Source organism: Camelus ferus, chromosome 7 (genome assembly GCF_009834535.1).
Source record: "Camelus ferus isolate YT-003-E chromosome 7, BCGSAC_Cfer_1.0, whole genome shotgun sequence".
NCBI classification, from domain to species: Eukaryota; Metazoa; Chordata; class Mammalia; order Artiodactyla; family Camelidae; genus Camelus; species Camelus ferus.
Genome location: NC_045702.1, coordinates 84015429 through 84034775, shown reverse-complemented (window position 1 = coordinate 84034775; position 19347 = coordinate 84015429). Strand labels below are relative to the sequence as shown.

Here is a 19347-nt window from a genome sequence, read left to right as displayed (position 1 = left end):
GAAGAATTGGTATGAATTATTCTGTGTGTGTTTGGTAGAATTTACCTGTGAAACCATCGGGTCCTGGGCTTTTCTGTGTTGGGAGGTTTTCAATTACTGATTCAATCTCCTTCCTCCTAGTAGTTTTGTTCAGATTTTTCTATTTTTTCCTGACTTAACCTTGGTAGGTTGTATGTTTCTAGGAATTGATTTATTTCTTCTAGGTTGTTCAGTTTGCTGGCGCGTAAGAGATTTCCCTTCTTATTCACTACTTTGCTCGTTCACCAGGACATGTACTAGCGTTTGGGACGCTGGATTAAATACTTTCATCAAGAGAAGTGCATGCCTCCAGAGAACAGGTGCTGCACACATTGGAGCCTCATGGTGGGTTGAGTGGAGTAGAAGATGTGTTAGGTGTGTGTGTGTGCACATGGGTATGAGTGTGCTTCTGTGCATATATGTATGTTAGTGTGTACTATGTGTGCTAAAGTTTTGTATAGGTTTTTTCCATTTAGGTCTGAAGGATAAGTCTGTGGCTTTCTTTTCTTATGTTGTCTTTATATGGTATTATAGTAAAGCTGATCTTATACAAGAGTTTGGGATTATTTCCTCCTGTTCAATTTTCTGGGAAGAGTTTGTGTAGAACTGGTATTCTTTCTTTCCTAAATGTGTGATAGAATTCATTGGTGCATGGAGTTTTCTTTGTGGAAGTTTTTAAAACAAAATTCAATTACTTTAAATAGAGCTAGTCAGGTTACTTAATTTTCTCTTGAATGTAGTTGGTGTTTTTTAATCTTTAAGGAATCTGTCCATTTAATCTAAGTTGTAAAAATTACTAGAACAAAGTTGTTCCCATTATTGCTTTGTTATCCTTTTAATATTTGTAGAATCTGTGATGATGGCACCTCTCCCATTCCTGCTTTGGGTCATTTGTGTCTTCTTTTCTTTCCTCATCATTCTGGCTAAAGGTTTATCAATTTTGTTGAGTTTTTTTTTTTTTTAAAGAATTTGCTTTTGAGCAAATAAATATATTTCTCTATTTCTGTTTTATTAATATCCTTTCTGATTTTTAGTGTTTAGTGTCTTCTGCTAATTTTGGTTTTGATTAGCTCTTTCTGTAGTTTCTTAAGGTAAAAGCTGAGGTCACTGATTTTCAATCTTTTTGTCTCTGCTGGTGTAAGTGCTTAGCACTGTGAAATTCCCCTGGAGTACTGCGTTAGCAGTATCCCAAATTTCTGATATGTTGTGTTTCTATTTTTACTCAGTTCTAAATACTTTATAATTTTTCTTTTGACTTTTTTAGACCCGTGGATTATGAGGATTTTGTCGTTGTTTGCTTATTTTTCTAAGGGTTTTGCAAAGATGTTTCTGTGTTTAACTTCAAATTTAATTTTATTGTGGTTAGAGAACATACTTTTAAAATTTGAATCCCCTTCAATTTATGCCCCAGGATATGATCTACTTTGGTAAAGGACCTATAGACACTTAAAAATAATGTGTATCCTGCTTTTGTAGAATCCTTGTGTTCTGGATGCTCTGTAAATAAAATTAGGCCAGTTGGTTGATAGGGCTCTTCATGGCTTTTATATCTTTACTGATACCCTGGCTACGTGTTCAGTTACAGAGAGGGGGTAGTGAGCTCTCCGACATAGTTATAAATTTTCCTGTTTCTCCTTCCAGTTCTATCAGGTTTTGCTTCACGTACTCTCAAGCTCTGTTACTCAATTTGTAAACATGTAGGATTGTAAAGTCCACTTGATGAATTAACTCTTATCACTAAGAAATGACCCTCTTTATCCTGGTAATCTACTTTTCATTGATGTTAATGCAGCTACTCCAACTTTCCTTTGATTACTGTCAGAAGGTGTATCATTTTCTATACTTTTATTTTTTTTTGTGCTTTTTAAAGTGTTTAAAGTGCCAGATTTTCCTTTTTTTAATTTAATCTGACAACCTCTGATTTTAATTGGGAACGTTTAGAGTATCTGTACTGCTGCTGTGGTCAGGTTTAAGTCTCTCATCTTGCTTTTTGCTTTTGGTTTGTCCTGCCCATTCTTTGTTTTGCTTGTTTTTGTTTCTGATACTTTTAATGTCCACTGTGTTCTATGACTCCATTTTTACTTCCTTTGTTGGCTTATTGGTTATAACTGTTTTGTCGTTTTAGTGGTTGCCTTGGTGTCTGGGAGGGATATCTTTAATTTACAACCATCTTCTTCATGGGGTTTATTATACCTCGCACATCACCTACAGTATCTGAAGGCATGTCACGTGACATGTGTTTGTTACTTCCTTTTTGGCATTTGTGAACTTCTTGCTGTACATTTCACTTTTTCTTGTTAGGAACTCCATTCTACAATATTACTATGTTTGTTTACACAACCAGTTCCCTTTTAAAGAGATTGAAATAAGTCTTTCATACCTGTTATGAAGTCTAAAGTTGTTCTGCTTGCTGCACGACAGGCCAATAAATTGGGAGAGGAGGTGTTGGGGCAAGGAATAACCACTTTATTTGGGAAGTCTGGCAGACCAAGGAGATGGCCGACTGATGTCCTGGAGAACCATCTTCCCCAAGTCATAATTCAGGCTCCTTTTGTACTAAAAAGGGGAGGGGGTGTGGTTGGTTGTTGCAGACTTCTTGGTGCAGGAATTCTTCTTGGAATTCTTTGTTCTTGCAGCCGTCCACCTCGGTCAGGTCAGGGTGTCCCTGTAAAACCTCCAACAAAACAAATGTTATTTCCTATTCTGCAACTTGTTATCTTTATATGAATGGAAAAGCGTTAATATCCTTAAAGGTCAGAGCCTTCAGAACAGGCTCTCCTGTCTATTTCAGGCTAAAGGCAACATTGTTTTACCAAAGGCACAGAACAAGCAAGACTAAACCTAGGAAACAGGGCACAGGGTTAAAGCCAAAGGAACAGATCTAATATGGAGTCAGATTTGTTCTTGTCTACTACATACCTACTCCTAGGGCTTCCATTTCTGTGTGTCTTCATTCGTTCTTTATTCAGGGTAGTCTATATGTGGCATAGTTCCATGTTTTTTTTTTTTCTGTCTAAATAATTTCCTCTAAAGTCTCTTACTGTGTGGGTCTGCTGGTGATGAATTCTTTCAGCTTTTATATTTCTGAAAGAACCCTTTATATTGCCTTTATTTTTCTTTTTGAATTTCTTTCTGCTGGATATAAAATCCTAGGTGCCCAGATTCTCCCCCTAGAACTTTAAAGATGCTGCTATATTGTTTCTCACATGATAGTCAGTGAGCAGTCTCCTGTCAGCTTTGTTCCTCTGTATGAAATATGTCTTTTTTCTGTGTTCTTTTAAGATTGTGTCTTGGTCGCTGGTTTTAAGCAGTTTGATTTTGATGTGCCTTGCTGTGGTTTTCTTCATGTGTCTTGTGCTTGCAGGTTAGTGAGCTTCATGCATCTGTAGGCTTATAGTTTCACAGTATTTGGGGGGAAACCCCTCAATTACCCTTTAACAGATACTTTTTCTGCCCCTCCCCCTCCTCCTTTAGGGACATCAGTTCCACCTGCGTCAGGATGAATATCTTTTTGTTACTTGTGGGTGGGGTGGGCGGGTGTCTTTCTTTCCATTTCATTTTGGACAGTTCGTACAGCTGTGCCTTCAAGTTCACTGATCTTTGCATCTGCAGCGATTAACCTGCCACATCTCCATCCGGCACAGCTTTCGTCCCCGATGTTACAGTCTCATCTCTAGAAGTTCAGTTTGGATTTTTTTTCTCTTCTTGTTGATGTAACTGTGAGGAGGCTTAAAATTAAGATGGCCTCATTCCCTTCTAATTTATTGCTTTTTTTTCCTCTTTTCTTCTGTGCATTGACGTGTGTTTTAGATACATTTGCAAGCTAATCTGCTTGCATCTTATTCTGAGGAGCACCTGAGACGTGTGCCTGTCTTGCGTCCGAGTGCCCAAGGTGCAGGGTGTGGTGACCCCATGAGCACAGGTTTGGAAGTTACAGACAGGTGATCCAAACACAGCTTCCTTTAAAAGGTCCCTGCCGGGCAGTTAGATAAACACAGAGTGTGTTTGTCTTTGTCTTCATAGGAGCTGATGGTTTCTTTGCCCTGATCCCTGGCTGAGGGCCACAGATAGGCACTGGGTCTTTGACATTTCCCCCATTTTAGATCCATTTTAGATTTGTGTTTGCTCTGATGTCCGTGTGTATTTGGGGCACTGGCCACATCCTTTGAATTTATGGAACAACACCTGTCCTGGGCTCAGCCTTGCTCCACCACCACCTGTCAGAAACGAGGCCCTTCTCTGGATGTCAGTTTTCTCAGCGGGCAAGGGAACTGGCCAGACAGAGCAGCCCTCCCTCTGGCTGGTTCCAGGAGGCTGCGGAGCAGCGTGGAGAGTTCTCGGTGTGTCAGCGGCAGAGACCAGCCTGAGTCCCAGTGGACTTCTTATCAGCCGGGCCCCAGGGGCTGGTCGTGGCCCTGTTCTCAGGGGTGACAGACAGATGAGAACACAGTCCTTAGCTCTGGTCATGACCCCAGAAATCCCTCGAGGACTGTTTCCCAGTGAGAGCGGGTCACACTGCTGTCAGTCCTCCACTCCGATGTGGCTGTCACGTGGCACAGTACAAGGGACGCATGGGATTTTGGACAGTGCGGGTGGCTGATGTGCTTCATCGTGGGACCTGGCCATTGTGTTGAACCTTCAATTCCTGAAAGATGGCTGTTATGACCTGTGTTGGTGAGGGCATTACTTTTCAGTTACCTGTGTTATTAGGGATGCTTCTGAAAGGGACCCTGGAAGGTGGCCTGAGGGCTGGAGCTCCCTACCCAGTTCCAAGCTCACTCGGGTGTGTTCACGTCCATCCTTCCTGTACGCTGTCCTTCCTCCTCCTCAGGAGGCTTCCTCTGAGCTTGTTTCAGAGGGTCGTGCCTTTGTGCCGACATCTCGGTCGGGTGAGCTGCTCAGAGCTGGGTTCTAACTTATGCAGGTGACAAAGAGACGACATAGAGGCTCATGCCATAGAAGGCAACTCTGTCATTCACAGTCCTGGAGAGGAAGGGTCACGCCAGGCCTCCCAGGGCCACAGGGGAGCAGAGGGGACTGGGAGAGCGTGGCCTGGGCTTTATCAGGGTTTCCACGGGAAGAAGGGGTAAGGCAGACGTAGGGCTGGACAGTATGGATGATGAGAGCTCTGGGCTGCAGGGTGTCCCCTGTTGTCTGGCCCCTGCCCTGGTGATTAGGGTGGGGATCGTGGCCAGAGAGTGAGCGTCCACAGAGGAGGCGTGGGCTCTGATCCGTCGGTGGAATAGGAACGAGCTATTTCATGTCCCCAGGAATAAGCCAGCCCTGGGAATGGGAGAGGAGGGGGGGTCCTTCACAGCCAGCAAGGCCCCCAACATGTCACACTATCATAGGATACAGAAGGTACAAAACTGGATGAATAGACATATCTCATTCAGTTGATATGCTTGCTAAGTGTTTCTTGTTTTTGGTTTTTTCTTTCTACTCTTCATTGGCACTCCTGCCCTGTGTGGCGCTCCCCGCAAGGCTGGGTGGCCGTGTGCACCTCCCACCTCGTCCAAGCCCGGACCCAGCAGACGCCCCTGCCTGGCTTAGGTCCTGAGCTCGCTCCCTGGTGTTAATGGCCCTTCCTGGGCCTGCGGGGCTTCTCCCCCTGGGCGCCCGCCCCTCCTCTGGCCTCCTCCCGCCTGGTCCCCTGGATCACAGGTTCCTGGGTGGTTACTTGCTCCCCAGGACATGGATCCGAGGGGTCACAGCGGCTGCCCCCAGGGCTCAACCTGTCGGTAGTCACTTGTGTTTACACAGTGGTGGTGTCCTAACTCTGTCGTTTCTTCTGCATTTCTTAACTTGTGATTCTTTAAAAGTGAAGAACCTTTACTCATCAGCTGTTGGGTTGTCTTTAAAAACGGTAAATGCTGATTCTTTCCATTTATTTATTAAGATTCAGGAAAACCAGTCGGTGCTCTAGAACCCTCCAGAAGGGTGAGCTGTGAGGTCGCCTCCTGCTTGCTCGTGACACGGCCCGTCCTTTCCGAGCACGTTCCTGCCTCATGCCCAGATGCGGCGTTTTCTGGAAGCTCCAGCTTCTTTCAGCGGGAAATGGTTTTTCCAGCCTGTAATCTGGGTTGTCTTTGGTTTGGGGACTTCATGGGAGACAGAAATGGAAGATATTTGCTAGAAAAAGAAAAACATTCTGATGCTTCCAATTCACTTAACTTCACTCCTTTGATTTTTATATTTGTGTCTCTTTTCTTTTGTTGGAAACCCTGATGACAGTAATATAACCTATTTGTTTTATCCTTTTATAAACAGTTGGTTCAAAATAATATTTCCAGTATTATTATCCACAGTAAGACCGTTGAATGCAATTTAAGATGTCTTTAGTACTTTCTTCGGTTGTCTTGTCCTTGGATTTCAATTCATTAGATATACAGTCAAATACATAATTTCATGTACCTTGGAATAATTCTCTGTTGTGTGGTCATGCTACCAACACAGTCACAGTTAGGTTTCTGCATTTTGGTTTCGATTTTTAGGCGTCTCTTTTAAATTTAATTTTTCTTCAGAAGTACATAAAATATTCGCACTGCTCTGTCCCGCAGCGCAGACAAGACACGTGGAGAGAGAGCTGCCCCCCACCTCCCCCTGCCTCCTGCAGGTGGGCATCTACCCTGGGTTTGCAGTTGCCCCTGCACGGTTCCTTTTAGACACCAGGAGCAGATGCGGACGTGTGAGTGTTTATCACTGGAGAGCGGGCCTCAGTGGGGCCGGGTGACGTCTCTTGGGCATGACCGAGGCTGCAGAGACTTCCGGTACTGAGCTGACTTGTCCGGTCCCTGCTGCAGGGCAGGTGTCTGTGGGCTCCAGCTCCGTTGCTCCTGTGCGGTCCCTCCGTGTGGGCAGGAAGCCCCGGGGGCGCAGGCCCCCCATCTCCACATGCACTTGTATCCCTCGTGCTTACCGCAGGGGTGGCCCACGTCGGGGTCAGAGGAACTGTGCACGAGGGATGTAAGCACGTTGAAGCTGAGTGGTTATGTCTCCTACCTTCCAGGGATGGGCGGGGTTTATATTTTGGTGCCTTTCTTTTCAGCTTTGTGTGGACGCAGCAGAGTAAACACACACTGCCTGAATGCGTGAGAAGGCCAGCTAGAAACAACATTTTCTAAAATCTCTTCTTGTTTTCCCACTGGTAGCCCAGCGCCTTGCAAAGTTAATGTCACTTGGCCAATTGGCTTCTGGATGCAGTTACCTGGGGCATAAACTGGATCTTTTCAAGCTCTCTCTGCCCCTCCCTCTTCCCTGGGGGTGCCACCAGCCCCCAGGAGCTGACCTGTCTTCCCAGAATCCAGGCATAGCATTGGGGGTCCACCTGTTGGCTCTGGTTTCTCTGGACCCCACTTTTTCAGAGCTGGCCTCGGAGGGGTTTGGGCATCTTTGGGTTCTGGAGTCGCAGTAGGTCTTCCTGATCCCCCTAAATCTTCTCCTTCTTCCCAGGCCTGGGGCCAGGTGAGCAGGGTCACAGAGCCCTTTAGTGTGAGGGTCTCAGGTCCTCTCGGGCAGGGCCAGGTGGGCCAGAGTTCACCTGTGAGCCTGCAGACCACACCTGGGAAGCAGAGCATGAGACCTTCCTCCCATAGCCCGTCCAGGTCTCTGAGGGGGCTCTGTTGTCCTATCCTGTCACTCCTGTCCCTTCCAAGCGAGCCCCCCAGTCCTCCTCCTCCATTTTCTTTCTTCGCTTTGGCTGGGAAACAGCTGTTCAGGTGTCACAGATGCTCCCTGATGGGGAACTGCAAGCGCTGGCTGTCAGTATTTGCAGGGAAGATTTTATAACTTGAAACACTAAAAGTAATGGGAAACGTCTTTTTTGGTTTCTCAATCTTGTTAACAAAAGCCAAGACAGTTGAGATTATAAAACAAGGCGACAGGTTAGCATTTCACCTCCCCAGTCTGTCCTGGGCTGTGTCAGCTGCCCCGAGATGGAGCTGGGCTCCTGAGGGACCGCATCTCAGGATGTCACTGATGGGCTGTAATTATGTGCCCAGTCCTGTGTGTGTTGACGGGTCCAGCCAAGGGTGGCTGTCCTTTAGGAAGGCGTCCCCAGAGCGCAGTGGACCTTGTCTACCTGTCAGCCTGCCGAACGCCCGAGGCCTGGCCGTCACCGGCTGGATGCCCTGGTCCTGCCTTGGAAAGCGGCCACATCGGGTAGTAAGGGCCACTCTTGTGTCTCACTGAGAGCACCCGCTGCCTTCCTGGCAGTTTACACCTTGTTCTTCCAAGGCCTCCTCCCCCGAGGAGCCCATCATTGGACATTCCACCCACCCACCCCCACTGTGACTTCCCTTTTCGGTGGTGGCCGCCCCAAGTCTCTGCATCAAATATGACAGCCGGGCTCCCGGGTGAGGCCGTTTGGGGCTGCTCCACCCACGGCCTCTTACATACCTTCAGATCTGATGGCAGTGCTGCCACTTACCACCTGCCCGTCGGCTTTATGGCCCGTTCACTCACTCACACCCCCTGCCCGCTCAGTGGCCTCATACTGCGCACCTCCCAGCCCCAGGGACAGGCTTGCTGGGGACACACAGAGATTAACAGCAGGCCTCAGGGTTGTGGGGCCTGGAGACGGCCAAGAACACTGCAGAGCCAAGCTGGGGTTGTGCAGAGGGGAGCCTGAAGAGTCTCGGGGGTGAGCTCTCTGCCGAGGGTCTCTGTGCCAGGGGAGGGGTCAGCCCCCTGCTCTGGCCCCTCGTCTTATCCCTGGGCTCTCGGTCCAGTGAAGGCAGCCTGAGTGTGAAGATGGGCAGAGGGTTGGGGAGATGCTGCCTGCCCCCCATCCCCTGGCCTGCATGGTGTGTACTGGCAGTGATGATGGCGACAGGTGGGGACAGACAATCTAGACGCCCCGGGAGAGGGCCAAGTGCTGCCCGCTGTCCTGGAGGCCTGGGGACTGTGGCCTGGAGAAGGCTGGCTGGCTGCCTCCCGGGGGCCCAACCCTTGGCTCCACAGGGTGGTCCTCTGCACCTGGCCATCTGGCTCTGGGCTCCCAGACTCCATCTGTCACCGGACGAGTCAACCCCAGTACGGCCTGCCGATGCAGTGTGGGGAAACCCCTTCTGCAGACCAGGAGGCTGGCGTCCTCATGGTTAAGTGGCTGCCCCTTGTACTTGGAAGCTGAGAGGCCAGACCCTGGACCTTGCTGAGGCCAGCTCTCTGTCTGCAGAGGGAGCCTTCAGGGCTCTGGATGGAGCAGATCCAGTCACTAGGCTTTCTGAGAGCCCTCCTGGTGACAGGTGGAAGTGCCTGCCCTTTGACTGAGTGTCCCTGCATTAAGGGCGGCCCAGGGCTGCGAGAAGCTGGGCACCAAGCCGTCTGTGTGGAGGCTGCGCCTTCCTCTGATGCCAGGGTGTGGCCTGGGCCATCTCTCAGGAGAGCAGTGGGGTCACTGGCCCTGGTTCCTCCCCCGCCCTCTGCCCTTGTGGAGAGTGTCCTGCAGGAGTGCAGGGAGTGAGCTGAGGGTGCGCATCCCAGAGCCCTGTGTGAATTGCTAGCAGTCAGGGAATCCCGCAGGAGTCTGCTTGGCTCCTTTGTAAAAAACTGAAGAGCAGAATTAAATAGGAGTGACAGGATGTGTTCTCAGCGTGGGGTCGGCACAGCTCTGGGCTTCGGGGGACTGTCTCAGGGCTGTGAGGTCCATCACGTCCAAGGTCAGGCTGCGTGAGGCTGGTCTCCACAGTCCGCAAGCTCAGGAAGTAATGGAGTGAACAAGAAACCAGAGAGTCAGCTGTCCCCTGTGAGGACAGATGCTGGAGACTTGCACAAGAGAGAGCAGTGCCTCCTTTTCACTGACTGTTTTTGTGGCTTTGGGAAATGACATAATTTTTCATAAAATATGTTACCTGTGTTAAAAGTAATGGATTTGCTATTGTTGCTTTAAATGCATTAATACATTAAAATTTTCTCAGTTGTAGCTTCTTATGTGTAAATATCCGTGGCTATAACCCAGTTAGATGAAAACTTTCCGTGAGTGTGAAGGGGTGCTGCAAACGAAACATTCTAGACCTGCCGTTTTAATGCTGTCCTTGAAATAAAACTGACAGTCACTGTCACAGTCGTAGCTAGCACCGATGGGTGAGCACAGGGCAGGTGGTAGTGAGCGTCTGACGCTTCTCTTCTGTCTCCAGCAGATGGGGAGGTGGGTCCTGGTTTTCTTCTGTTGTGTAAATGTGAGAGGGGGCCCTTCTGTGGTGCGGGATGCCTTCCCCAGGTGCTCCCTGTTGGTGGTGAGGTCAGGGCCCAGGCCCTGGCTGGTGATTTTGGGGGAGAGCGGCTCACATATCTCATGGACCTTGACTGGTGGTTCAGAGCCACAGGGGCACTCAGATGTGGGCTGCCCTTCCTGGGGTGGGGAGGAGTTGGACATGTTCCAGAAGGGCGATCAGGTGGCCATCAAGTTGGTTGTCAAGAGGGGTGCTGTGCTACCCGTCTTGGGAGAGGGTCCCCTCCTTGGGGACAGGAGCTGGTTCCCTGGGGTTGGAGTTGGCCCGGTGAAATGAAGGGCAGGATCCCCACGTGGGAAGAGGCTGAGTGCAGGTGTGGGGCGGCCTGGTGCACCCCACGGCAACCCTGATCACAGCCATAGGGGCCACCCGCCCTCCCGAGGCTGCCCTGAGTGCGGGAGAGTGGCCCGGGCCCCGATGTAGGTCGTGCCTTGAACTTGATGGTACATTAGAGGTGGCAAAGGTGCAGGTGCTCGGGTGCCCCCAGGCACGTCACTAACATGCCATGTGTCCTCTTGCCCAAAGGAAAACCATTGCCGCCGCATCAAGATCCTGGGAGACTGCTACTACTGCGTGTCCGGCCTCACCCAGCCCAAGACCGACCACGCCCACTGCTGCGTGGAGATGGGCCTGGACATGATCGACACCATCACGTGAGTGTCCCGTGGGACCTGGACCTGCCTGCCGTCCCGGGGGGCCCCTTGCAGGCCTGCGTTGTCCTGGCTTGTCTGTCCAAGGTGGGTCACCTATGCCATGCAGGGCCACGTGGCGAGCTACAGGGTGGAGGAGTCCCACCTGATCTCTGAAGCTGTGCCCCTGCCATCCCCTCCTTTGCATTTTGTTGGGACTGCATTTCTTGGTCCACGGTGATCCCAGGCATTGTGTGCATTAGTCAGGGAAAAGAAATGACTTTTATAGCTTAGCCTGATAAGATGGTCAAGGAGTGGATGGGGAAAGGGCTGGCTCCAAGCCAGCCAAGTTCCAGGTGAAAAGGAATCACGTGTGCTTATCTTCATGCGGGCAGGTGACCAGGGGTCAGGTGCGCTCTGTGGAGAGAGGGTTGGCTGGAGCGGGTGATTATTCCTGGAACACTGGGGGCCTGGCCTGCCTGTTTCTTAACTAGCCTTGACTGGGATGAGGAGTTAGGAAGCCTTGTCTTTAGTGAAGGAGGACTTGGAGGCGGGAGGCTGAGCTGGTGGGTGGAGCACAGAGCCACATCCCAGCCCCTCAGCAGCGTGGCGAGGTGGGTGCAGTTCAGTGAGACGGGGCTCCTGGGGGCTGGTGCAGTTGCCCATTTGGGAGCATAGAAGTCACATTACAGGAATTGTGTGAGAAAGACGTGGTGAAAGGACGCACAGAGACACTGTCCAAACAGAAGGACTGCAGAGCTGGGGACACACGGCAGGCTCGCTGTGCCTCCTTGTGAGGGGCCCGCAGCTGTCCGCACGCCTGCACACTGTGTGCAGAAGCAGGGTGTTCAGGGGCGGGGGGGCACCTCGCCAGTGTGCTCAGTCTGGTACCCGGCTTGTCAGGAGACAGGCGCTGCGTGTCAGCATTGGTGAAGGACCTGGGAGAGCTTCCAAGAGACAGCATCCGGGCTGGGCCTGTGTCATATTTGAACAAGGTGGACACATGTGAATCAGCCCTGAGTCTTGGAGCAGGAGTGAGATTTGGCCGTGAGCTCACAGGCTCGGGGCATCTGCTCTGTTGTGGGTGTAGATGTGGTTGGACTGTGAGCACCTACTGCTGGGAGGGACTGAGGGTGAGTAGTCTGTGTCGGGCTGCTGGAGGGTGGTGGCAGTGTGGCCCTGTGTGACCCTGGTCTCCTGGCCTGCCTTCCTTCGCACGGACAACGTCCTAATCACAGGGCCTCAGTGTCCCCTACCCTCGACTAGGCCTCCTTGCCCTTCTTGCTACAGCACGTCACCACTGTCTGGGGAGTCCCACTGACACACCTGCCGTTCAGGGCCGCCTTCGCACCCCCAGGCTGGGGAGGGGCCGGGGCGCCGAGGCTGACCCCCGCCCCTCCCTCAAGGCCTCCTTGCACTTCTGTCCCTTGGAGCGCACCAACCAGGCCAGATACTGCTTCCTGTTTCAGACTTTTTAAAAGTAAAATAACGTCTGCCTTTTGGGGGAAAAGTGGAAAATACAGGAAAACAGCATCAGAGGGCATCACTGTGGCCGTGGTGCGTGCCCTGAGCTCTGACTGTGCCACCAAAGGCACGTCGTGTGCCTCCTGCATTTCACTTCACTGTGGGCATCATGGGGTTGGAGAAACCGTGTGGGGCGCCCTCATAGGCCCCTGAGAGGATTTCTGAGCACAGCCCTCCTCCACCACTGCGGTGAATCTCTTTACAAGGAGCCTTTAAAGTCACCTCCCGTTACCTTGCGCAAGTGCTCCTGGGATGCTGCCCCCACCTCCGAGGGTGGTCGCGCCCGGGGCCTCGCCGCAGGACTTGGAGCCGCTGTGTCCCCAGCTGGGGCTGGAGCCCAGGGTCGTGAGTGGCTGGGGAGGTGGGGTGCGCGCCGAGCCCTGCAGTCTGATCTTGGCGTCTGCACATTATCTTGTTTCTCCCACAAGTGACTGAGGCACAGTTTGCAGCCCACGGAGTCCATCTGTTGTTCAAGGCAGGTTTGCAGAGCCTTGGGCCACCCTGCAGGCTGGGTCTGCAGCCCACCCTCTCAGTCAGGGGCCCAGGGTCAGAGCTTGCCTGTTCCCAGGGCTCCTGGGACTGTTAGATGCTCCCTGTGGCTCTCATGCGGGCCTCTTGCTAGTAAGCAGGCGTGAGCGCCCCGCCCAGGGCAGTGGTGCACAGAGACGGCTCGGGGTCCTGGGATTGGAACCCTGGGCTCATTTCCCTTCAGGGCTGCCCTGGGTGGGGAGGGGAAAGAGGGGGGTGTGATGCACTGTGAGATGGCCAGTGGCCAGGGAGCTGCAGGGAGCCAGCCCGGAGCAGTTCATAGTTCAGGGGTTGGGCTGATGAGGTCAGGAGACCCCCATGCTCCTCCTCTGGGCACCATGCCCGGCCTCACAGCAGGGGCAGCACAAGGCCTGGCTTTCCTGTCCTTGTGGCGTCCCGGGAGCAGACAGCGGGGACCCAGCCCCACGTCCTGTGTCTGTTTACTGCAGGTCCGTGGCTGAGGCCACTGAGGTGGACCTGAACATGCGTGTGGGGCTGCACACCGGCAGGGTCCTCTGCGGGGTCCTGGGCCTGCGCAAGTGGCAGTACGATGTGTGGTCCAACGATGTGACCCTGGCCAATGTCATGGAAGCTGCCGGCCTGCCTGGGTGAGTCTGGGACCCTGAGGGCAGGTGTGGGGGATTCTAACCCGACCTTCTGTGTGGGGATCCGGGAAGCCGGGCCATCTTGGCCCCCCACCAACATGGAAGAGACTTTCTCTGGGCTGATTCAGGCACCTGACCCCGTGAACCCCACAGAAAGCAGGCGAGTGGGCCCTGGAGGAGGAGGCTGGAGGCGGGGGCTGCGTGCCCGGCTTGGAGCTGTCCGGAGTGCTGACGGCCTCGTCGCACTTCTCTTCTTTCTCAGACTCAGAGGGGAACGCGCTGTGGCTTCAGAGCCCCTCTGGGGAAGTTACAGGTTTCCCCCTAGAACGGGGATGAGTTCTCAATGGTCTGTGTACTTCTGATGCGTTGTAACTACATTTGCCTTCTCTGGGCTCATTTTCTTCAAACCTTTCACAAAGCCAAGGCATAGTATACTGTATGAAAAAACAAAACAAAACAAAACAAAAAACTACAGAAGCTCCCCTTCCTCCCCTAGCGGGGGGCGGCAGGACATTGATGTGACTGCAGGAAAGGGGGCTCTGAGGCTCGCGCTCGAGGTCCCGCCATCCTGATTTCCTCCCGTTAGAGGAGATCACAGGACGTGCTCACATCTACTGCAGAGACCAGCAGTGGCTCCCAGGTGCTGGAGTTGAGCGTTAGACACCCGCATGTCCACGTCTGCTTCTGCACACGTCCTGTGAACGTCAGGGCAAAGCTCTGCGCCCTCTGCTCTGGCCCCTCTGACCTTCGCTGCCTGCCCTCTCCCCACCCTGAGGCGGCCTGTTCTCACCCTGCAGGCCTGGTGTCCTCTGGGCACATCCTTCCCCCTCCCTCCCGGCCTGACCTCAGGGGAGGTGGTTGAAACACGCAGCCCTTTCCCTGTGCCGAGGCCCTGAGCTTGGCTGGGGACAGCCAGGATCCAGCGGTGCTCGCTCTGGACAGCGGCTGCTAATCGCATGAAAGGAAGGTTTACTGGAACCACAGTAGTAGCAAGCATGGGAGTTAGAATCCAACAGCAGGAAAATGGAGGTGGGGGCTCAAAATCATCTTGAATACCACGGCTGAGCCAGCCATGGGAGTGGCCACAGCATTTCTAAATGGGCTCAAAAACCACACCATTTTTGTCTGTATCCTGGGCAGCCTCTGAGCGTCCCCTTGTGGGGGACACTTGCAGCCACTGACCCCTCCCTGCCACCCCACTTCCTGCCAGCCCCCCACTCCCCTGTCCTCCACCCTAAAGCACAAGGCCTCGGGGGGTTGCTGTAAGCACCCTCTCACTGTCCCTGCCCCTCCCGCTCTGGCAGCCAGAGCGGCCCCCCACTGACAGCACTCCTGCCGCCCCACTGTGCTGCACAAATTCCTGACCCTTAGCTGGCTAGGTGGTGACGAGCTGCCCACCTCTCTCCTCTGCCTCCCTGCTGAGGTCCTGTGTGTTCCGTCTGCCCTGCAGCTCCACGGTTTAGGACAAGCACAGATTTCCCACAGCTAGGCAGCCCCGCCCCAGGCCCTTCACCTGTCCAGTGCCTCTTTCAAGTTCAGACTGACCTGCAGCTTCCCTTCCCTTATTCCACCTACCAGACCTGCAGGAGGGGCTGCCTCCTCCCTGCCCTGTTCTCTGCTTCTTCCCTCCTCTCCTCCACCCCACCCATTTCTAAAAGATGGTCCCCTACCCACCACCAAAGAAATGCTGCCAGCCAGGAGCACAGTGTTACTGAGCACATGCTGTGTGCAGGTGCTGTTCCAGGAGGTGGGCTTTGGCAGCAGAGACAGACCCCGGCCCTGGTGGAGTTCATGTTCTTGGGGGGCCACAGGGAACACTACAGGGAATGCAGAAGGGGGGAGCATGACACAGGGCGGGGGGGGGGGGTGTTAATCAACACAGAGCTGGGCTTGGGGCCCTGAGCCTGGGAGGTCCTTTATCACCTGTCAGGCCAGGTCTCCCCAGCACTGAGGTGAGAGGTCGGTCAGGGGCTGGGCAGGGGTCTGGGCTGGAGGCTGAGTGTGGAGGGGTCACAGGCACTCGGGGCACTGACGCCCTGGAAATTCCATGCCAATCATGAGAAAGAGAGAAGATGATGAAGGGCCAAGCCTGAGCCCCAGGTTCCTGAGAAGGGGAGCAGGGAGAGGTGGGGGCGGTTAGAGGGAGCGTGGGCAGCCGGAAGGAGTGTCCCCCCAGAGGAGGAAGGGCCGTCAGCTGTGTTCAGCACTGCTCTTTTGCAGCAAAATGAGGACTGGACACCAGGTCAGGTGCATGAGGTCAGCGGTGGCCTCAACAGAGGGTTCAGGGCACCGGGAGGGTGAAAGCATGGGTGCTTCCAGGGAGGCAGCGCACTGCAGGTCTCCCAGGCAGGGAGGTGGGAGGAGTGGAGGGAAGCTGGCCGGGGAGGGGCTGCTGGGAAGCTGCCTGATGAGTGGGGACCAGGGGCTACCAAGCCTGCCCTTCCCAGTGCCTTTAGGGGCCTGGCACACCTGGCTTGTGCATCCCTCAGGGTCCTGCCCCGCCCTTGGGTTGGGGGCAGTGATAGGGGTTTTCTAGTAACCTGAGACCCCCAGGCCCCTGGAGATGATGTCCACCCCCAGGCTTCTCACCACTTCCTCACTCCTTCTTGCTTTAGGATTGCTGTTTCTTGCATTACTCGTATGGGATTTTTTTCTTTTGCTTGCTTTATCCACCCAGCCATCCATTCTCCATACTTCCTTCCATCCATGGGAGGAGTGAATCAACACTGTGTCTTTACCCACCCTCTCATGCCGGGACTCCTGAGACTTGGTTCATGGGCTCCTTCCCAAGGCCGTAGGCCCTGGGTAGTTGTCTTGGAGAGGCCAAGGCCAGGGAGGGGTCTGCTCCTTGCATGGTGACAGCTTCCAGCTTCTTGGCAGCAGGAGACAACACACCCCGCTCTGCTGCCCCAAGCACATGCAGCTCCCGGTCTGCCCCAAACCGGTGTGCTGGGTGCGTGTTCCAGGCTGCCTAGAAGCAGGTGAAATTGGATCCTGAGCAAATGCTCCTCCCCACCCCCAGGGGCCCTCAGGCCAGAACCAGCTCCAGCATGTGGTGGGCCCCCCCGCCCCAGGCCTCATGTCTCCCCACCCCTGCCATCGTGGACAGGACAGTCTCATAAGTAAGCGGGCCTCTGGTGCCAGGGGCCTGGGAGGTGGCAGACACTGGGCATCGCCACCCTCCATCCCCGGGGATGGAGTGCTCCCGTGGCTGACTGTCTCCACTCCCACCACACATGCTGGTGAGCGATCGCCCCTGGTGAGTGTGGGCAGCGCTCACTAGTGAGGGTGCTCTGTCCCCCTTAGTGGCCTTGCTGCTCAGGACCAGCCAGGCCCCCAGTTTCTCCGCGGGTCCAGACTGGGACCCTGGGTGCCGTCCGTTCCCACCATGTGCATTCAGGGCCTCCTCGCCCGAGACTCCTCCTCTTTCCCAGGCCTGGGATGCTCTGTGCTGAGTGCCATGGCTGACATTCCTGTCTCCCTGTGGGCCCCTCAGCTCAGCAGCAGGAGTGCCGTCCATCTCTGTTGTGAAAGCAAGGGAAGAAGGGAGGAAGGACCAGTGAATGCATGAGCAGACACACACTCATTTCTAGAGACTGTTGGTGCCTGGGTTCCTTTTGCAGTTCAGGGCCAGGCTGATGGGGAGACAGAGTCCCAAGTGCTCTCAGAGCCAGCCATGGGGGGGACACTCACTCCTGCCTCAGCGCTCTGCATGTCTGCCCCTCCCCATTCCCCCATCCCCGAGGCTGGCAAGGATTTCAGGAGATTGTGCAGAGATGCAAGGACTTAGCGCTCAGGCCGTGCTAAGGGGCGGGAGCTCAGGCTGTGTGGGATCGGTTTCTGCTCAGGTTGCACTAACGGTGAGGATTTCTCCTTCTGTCACGAGAAAACTCACTTAGGGGAGTGTGAATGCCGCCCACAGGGTACTGTTCCCACCTGCCCCCCGTTGTGTGGGGGCAGCGTGGGCCTGATGTTGGGCCGGGTCCTCCCACCCTGCAGGTTTCGGGGACAGACTGCCGACTGGGGAGGGGCCTCGCTTCTCCCCTCACCTGGCCGCCCTCTCCTTCCGCATCGTCTCTACTGAATCCTGACACTTGCTTCTTGTCTCCCTCTGGCCCCTACTCCCCTCTGCCTGAATGTTCCTTCCAAATCTCTGCCTCCTTTTCTGTAGGAAGGTTCACATCACAAAGACCACCCTGGCGTGCCTGAATGGTGACTATGAGGTGGAGCCGGGCCATGGACACGAGAGGAACAGTTTTCTGAAAACTCATAATATCGAGACCTTTTTCATCGTGCCCTCACATAGGCGAAAGGTAGGTTCCAGAACCCTTCCTGTGCTGCGCCTTCTCAAAGACTAACAGCTCCTGTTTTCTCCTCAGATCACTGCTTCTCAGGCCTTGAGCTCTGTGCGCACTGGAGGGTGTCCCCACTAACCTTGTCCCTGGGCCTGGCCTTAGCACGTGGGGAGGGCAGTAGGGGAGGGCAGGGGGACTTAACTTGAGGTCAAGGCCCTGGGGACCTCAAGGGCTGGGCCATCCTGCATCCTCCCGCACCTCCCCTCTGCCTCTCCTGTAATCAGGTTTGAGAACCCTCTGCAGGAAGTCAGGGATGGGGTGCCCTATGGATTGAGGGATCTGTGCACACAGGAAGGCTTGTGACCATCGTGTGTGGGGCGCTAGAGGTCACTTTGTCAAGGAAAAGTGACCTGGACACGATCGAGGGTGACTGAGCCACTTCCAGGGCTCAGGTGAGGGGCGCTGGGCTCAGGTGGCCCCAGTGCTCCTTCAGGACACAAGTAGGTCAGATACAAGGGAAAACTGAGTTTTGCTGCCTGCTGCATCCTCGGTCCCTGGGATGCAGTGGTGCTCACGTGACATGGGGACCGTGGACAGGAGTGGCACTGGCCAGGAGAGAGACGTGGGGCTCAGAGGGGTCAGGCAGGCACGGTGAGCTGAGTCCTGAAAAAGGGAGTGAGTGTGCGGGCAGACTGCAGGTGTGAGCATGGCCAGGAGGAGGGCAGGGGGAGAGGTTTGGGTGACCAGTGGGGGTCAACCTGGGGACAAGGGAGTGGAGTGGGGGCTGAGGAGGGAGGCCTGGGGGCCACTGCAGGGGTGCAGGAGGTTCCGAGCCAGAGAGGGAGCCTCGGCACCCTGCAGGGATGCTACCCCATGCATCATGCAGAATCAGGCACCAGCATCAGTCATGGCTGCAGTTTGGGGGTGAGCGGGGTGACGAGGTCTGTACAAGGAGCAGCCCCTTTGGAGAAGTTTGGGATGAGGAGAGAGAAAAAGGCAAAAGGCAGAAGGGGAAGCTGCGAGAAGGCCCCCGGGGGCTCATGGGTGACATTCATCAGCCTCGTGCTGACCCAGCTGGGCGAGGTCCCTGAATCCACACAGGAGTCCGAATCCACCCCGGGATTCGGGGCACTGATCTGGCTTTCAGAGGCCTTGGGGGTATCTGAGAGCTGCGAGTTTGGAACTGGGTTGCTGGTTCTGCTCCCTGCTGTGTCTGGCGAGCAGCAGGCCTTGAGCAGGCGGCTGTGACCTCCCTGCTCGTCACATTCGTGCTCCCTTCCCGACAGGCAGGACGAGTGTGTCCACTCACAGCGTTTCTCTTTGCCCCACGTCTGCACAGATATTTCCAGGGCTGATTCTCTCGGACATAAAACCGGCCAAAAGGATGAAGTTCAAGACCGTGTGCTACCTGCTGGTACAGCTCATGCACTGCCGGAAGATGTTCAAGGCGGAGATCCCTTTCTCCAATGTCATGACCTGTGAGGACGATGACAAGGTAGGTCAGCCCCAGTGTGCA

At 54.0% G+C, this 19347-nt stretch overlaps 1 protein-coding gene across 1 annotated transcript in view; it reads left to right on the top strand.

The window, feature by feature from the left end:
- ADCY1 (adenylate cyclase 1) overlaps nt 1-19347 on the top strand; it is a 105179-nt gene that overhangs the window by 47074 nt on the left and 38758 nt on the right. The window contains 4 exon segments of the mRNA XM_032484354.1: nt 10776-10903; nt 13381-13539; nt 17708-17849; nt 19171-19326. Coding sequence (XP_032340245.1) covers nt 10776-10903; nt 13381-13539; nt 17708-17849; nt 19171-19326 — 585 coding nt within the window.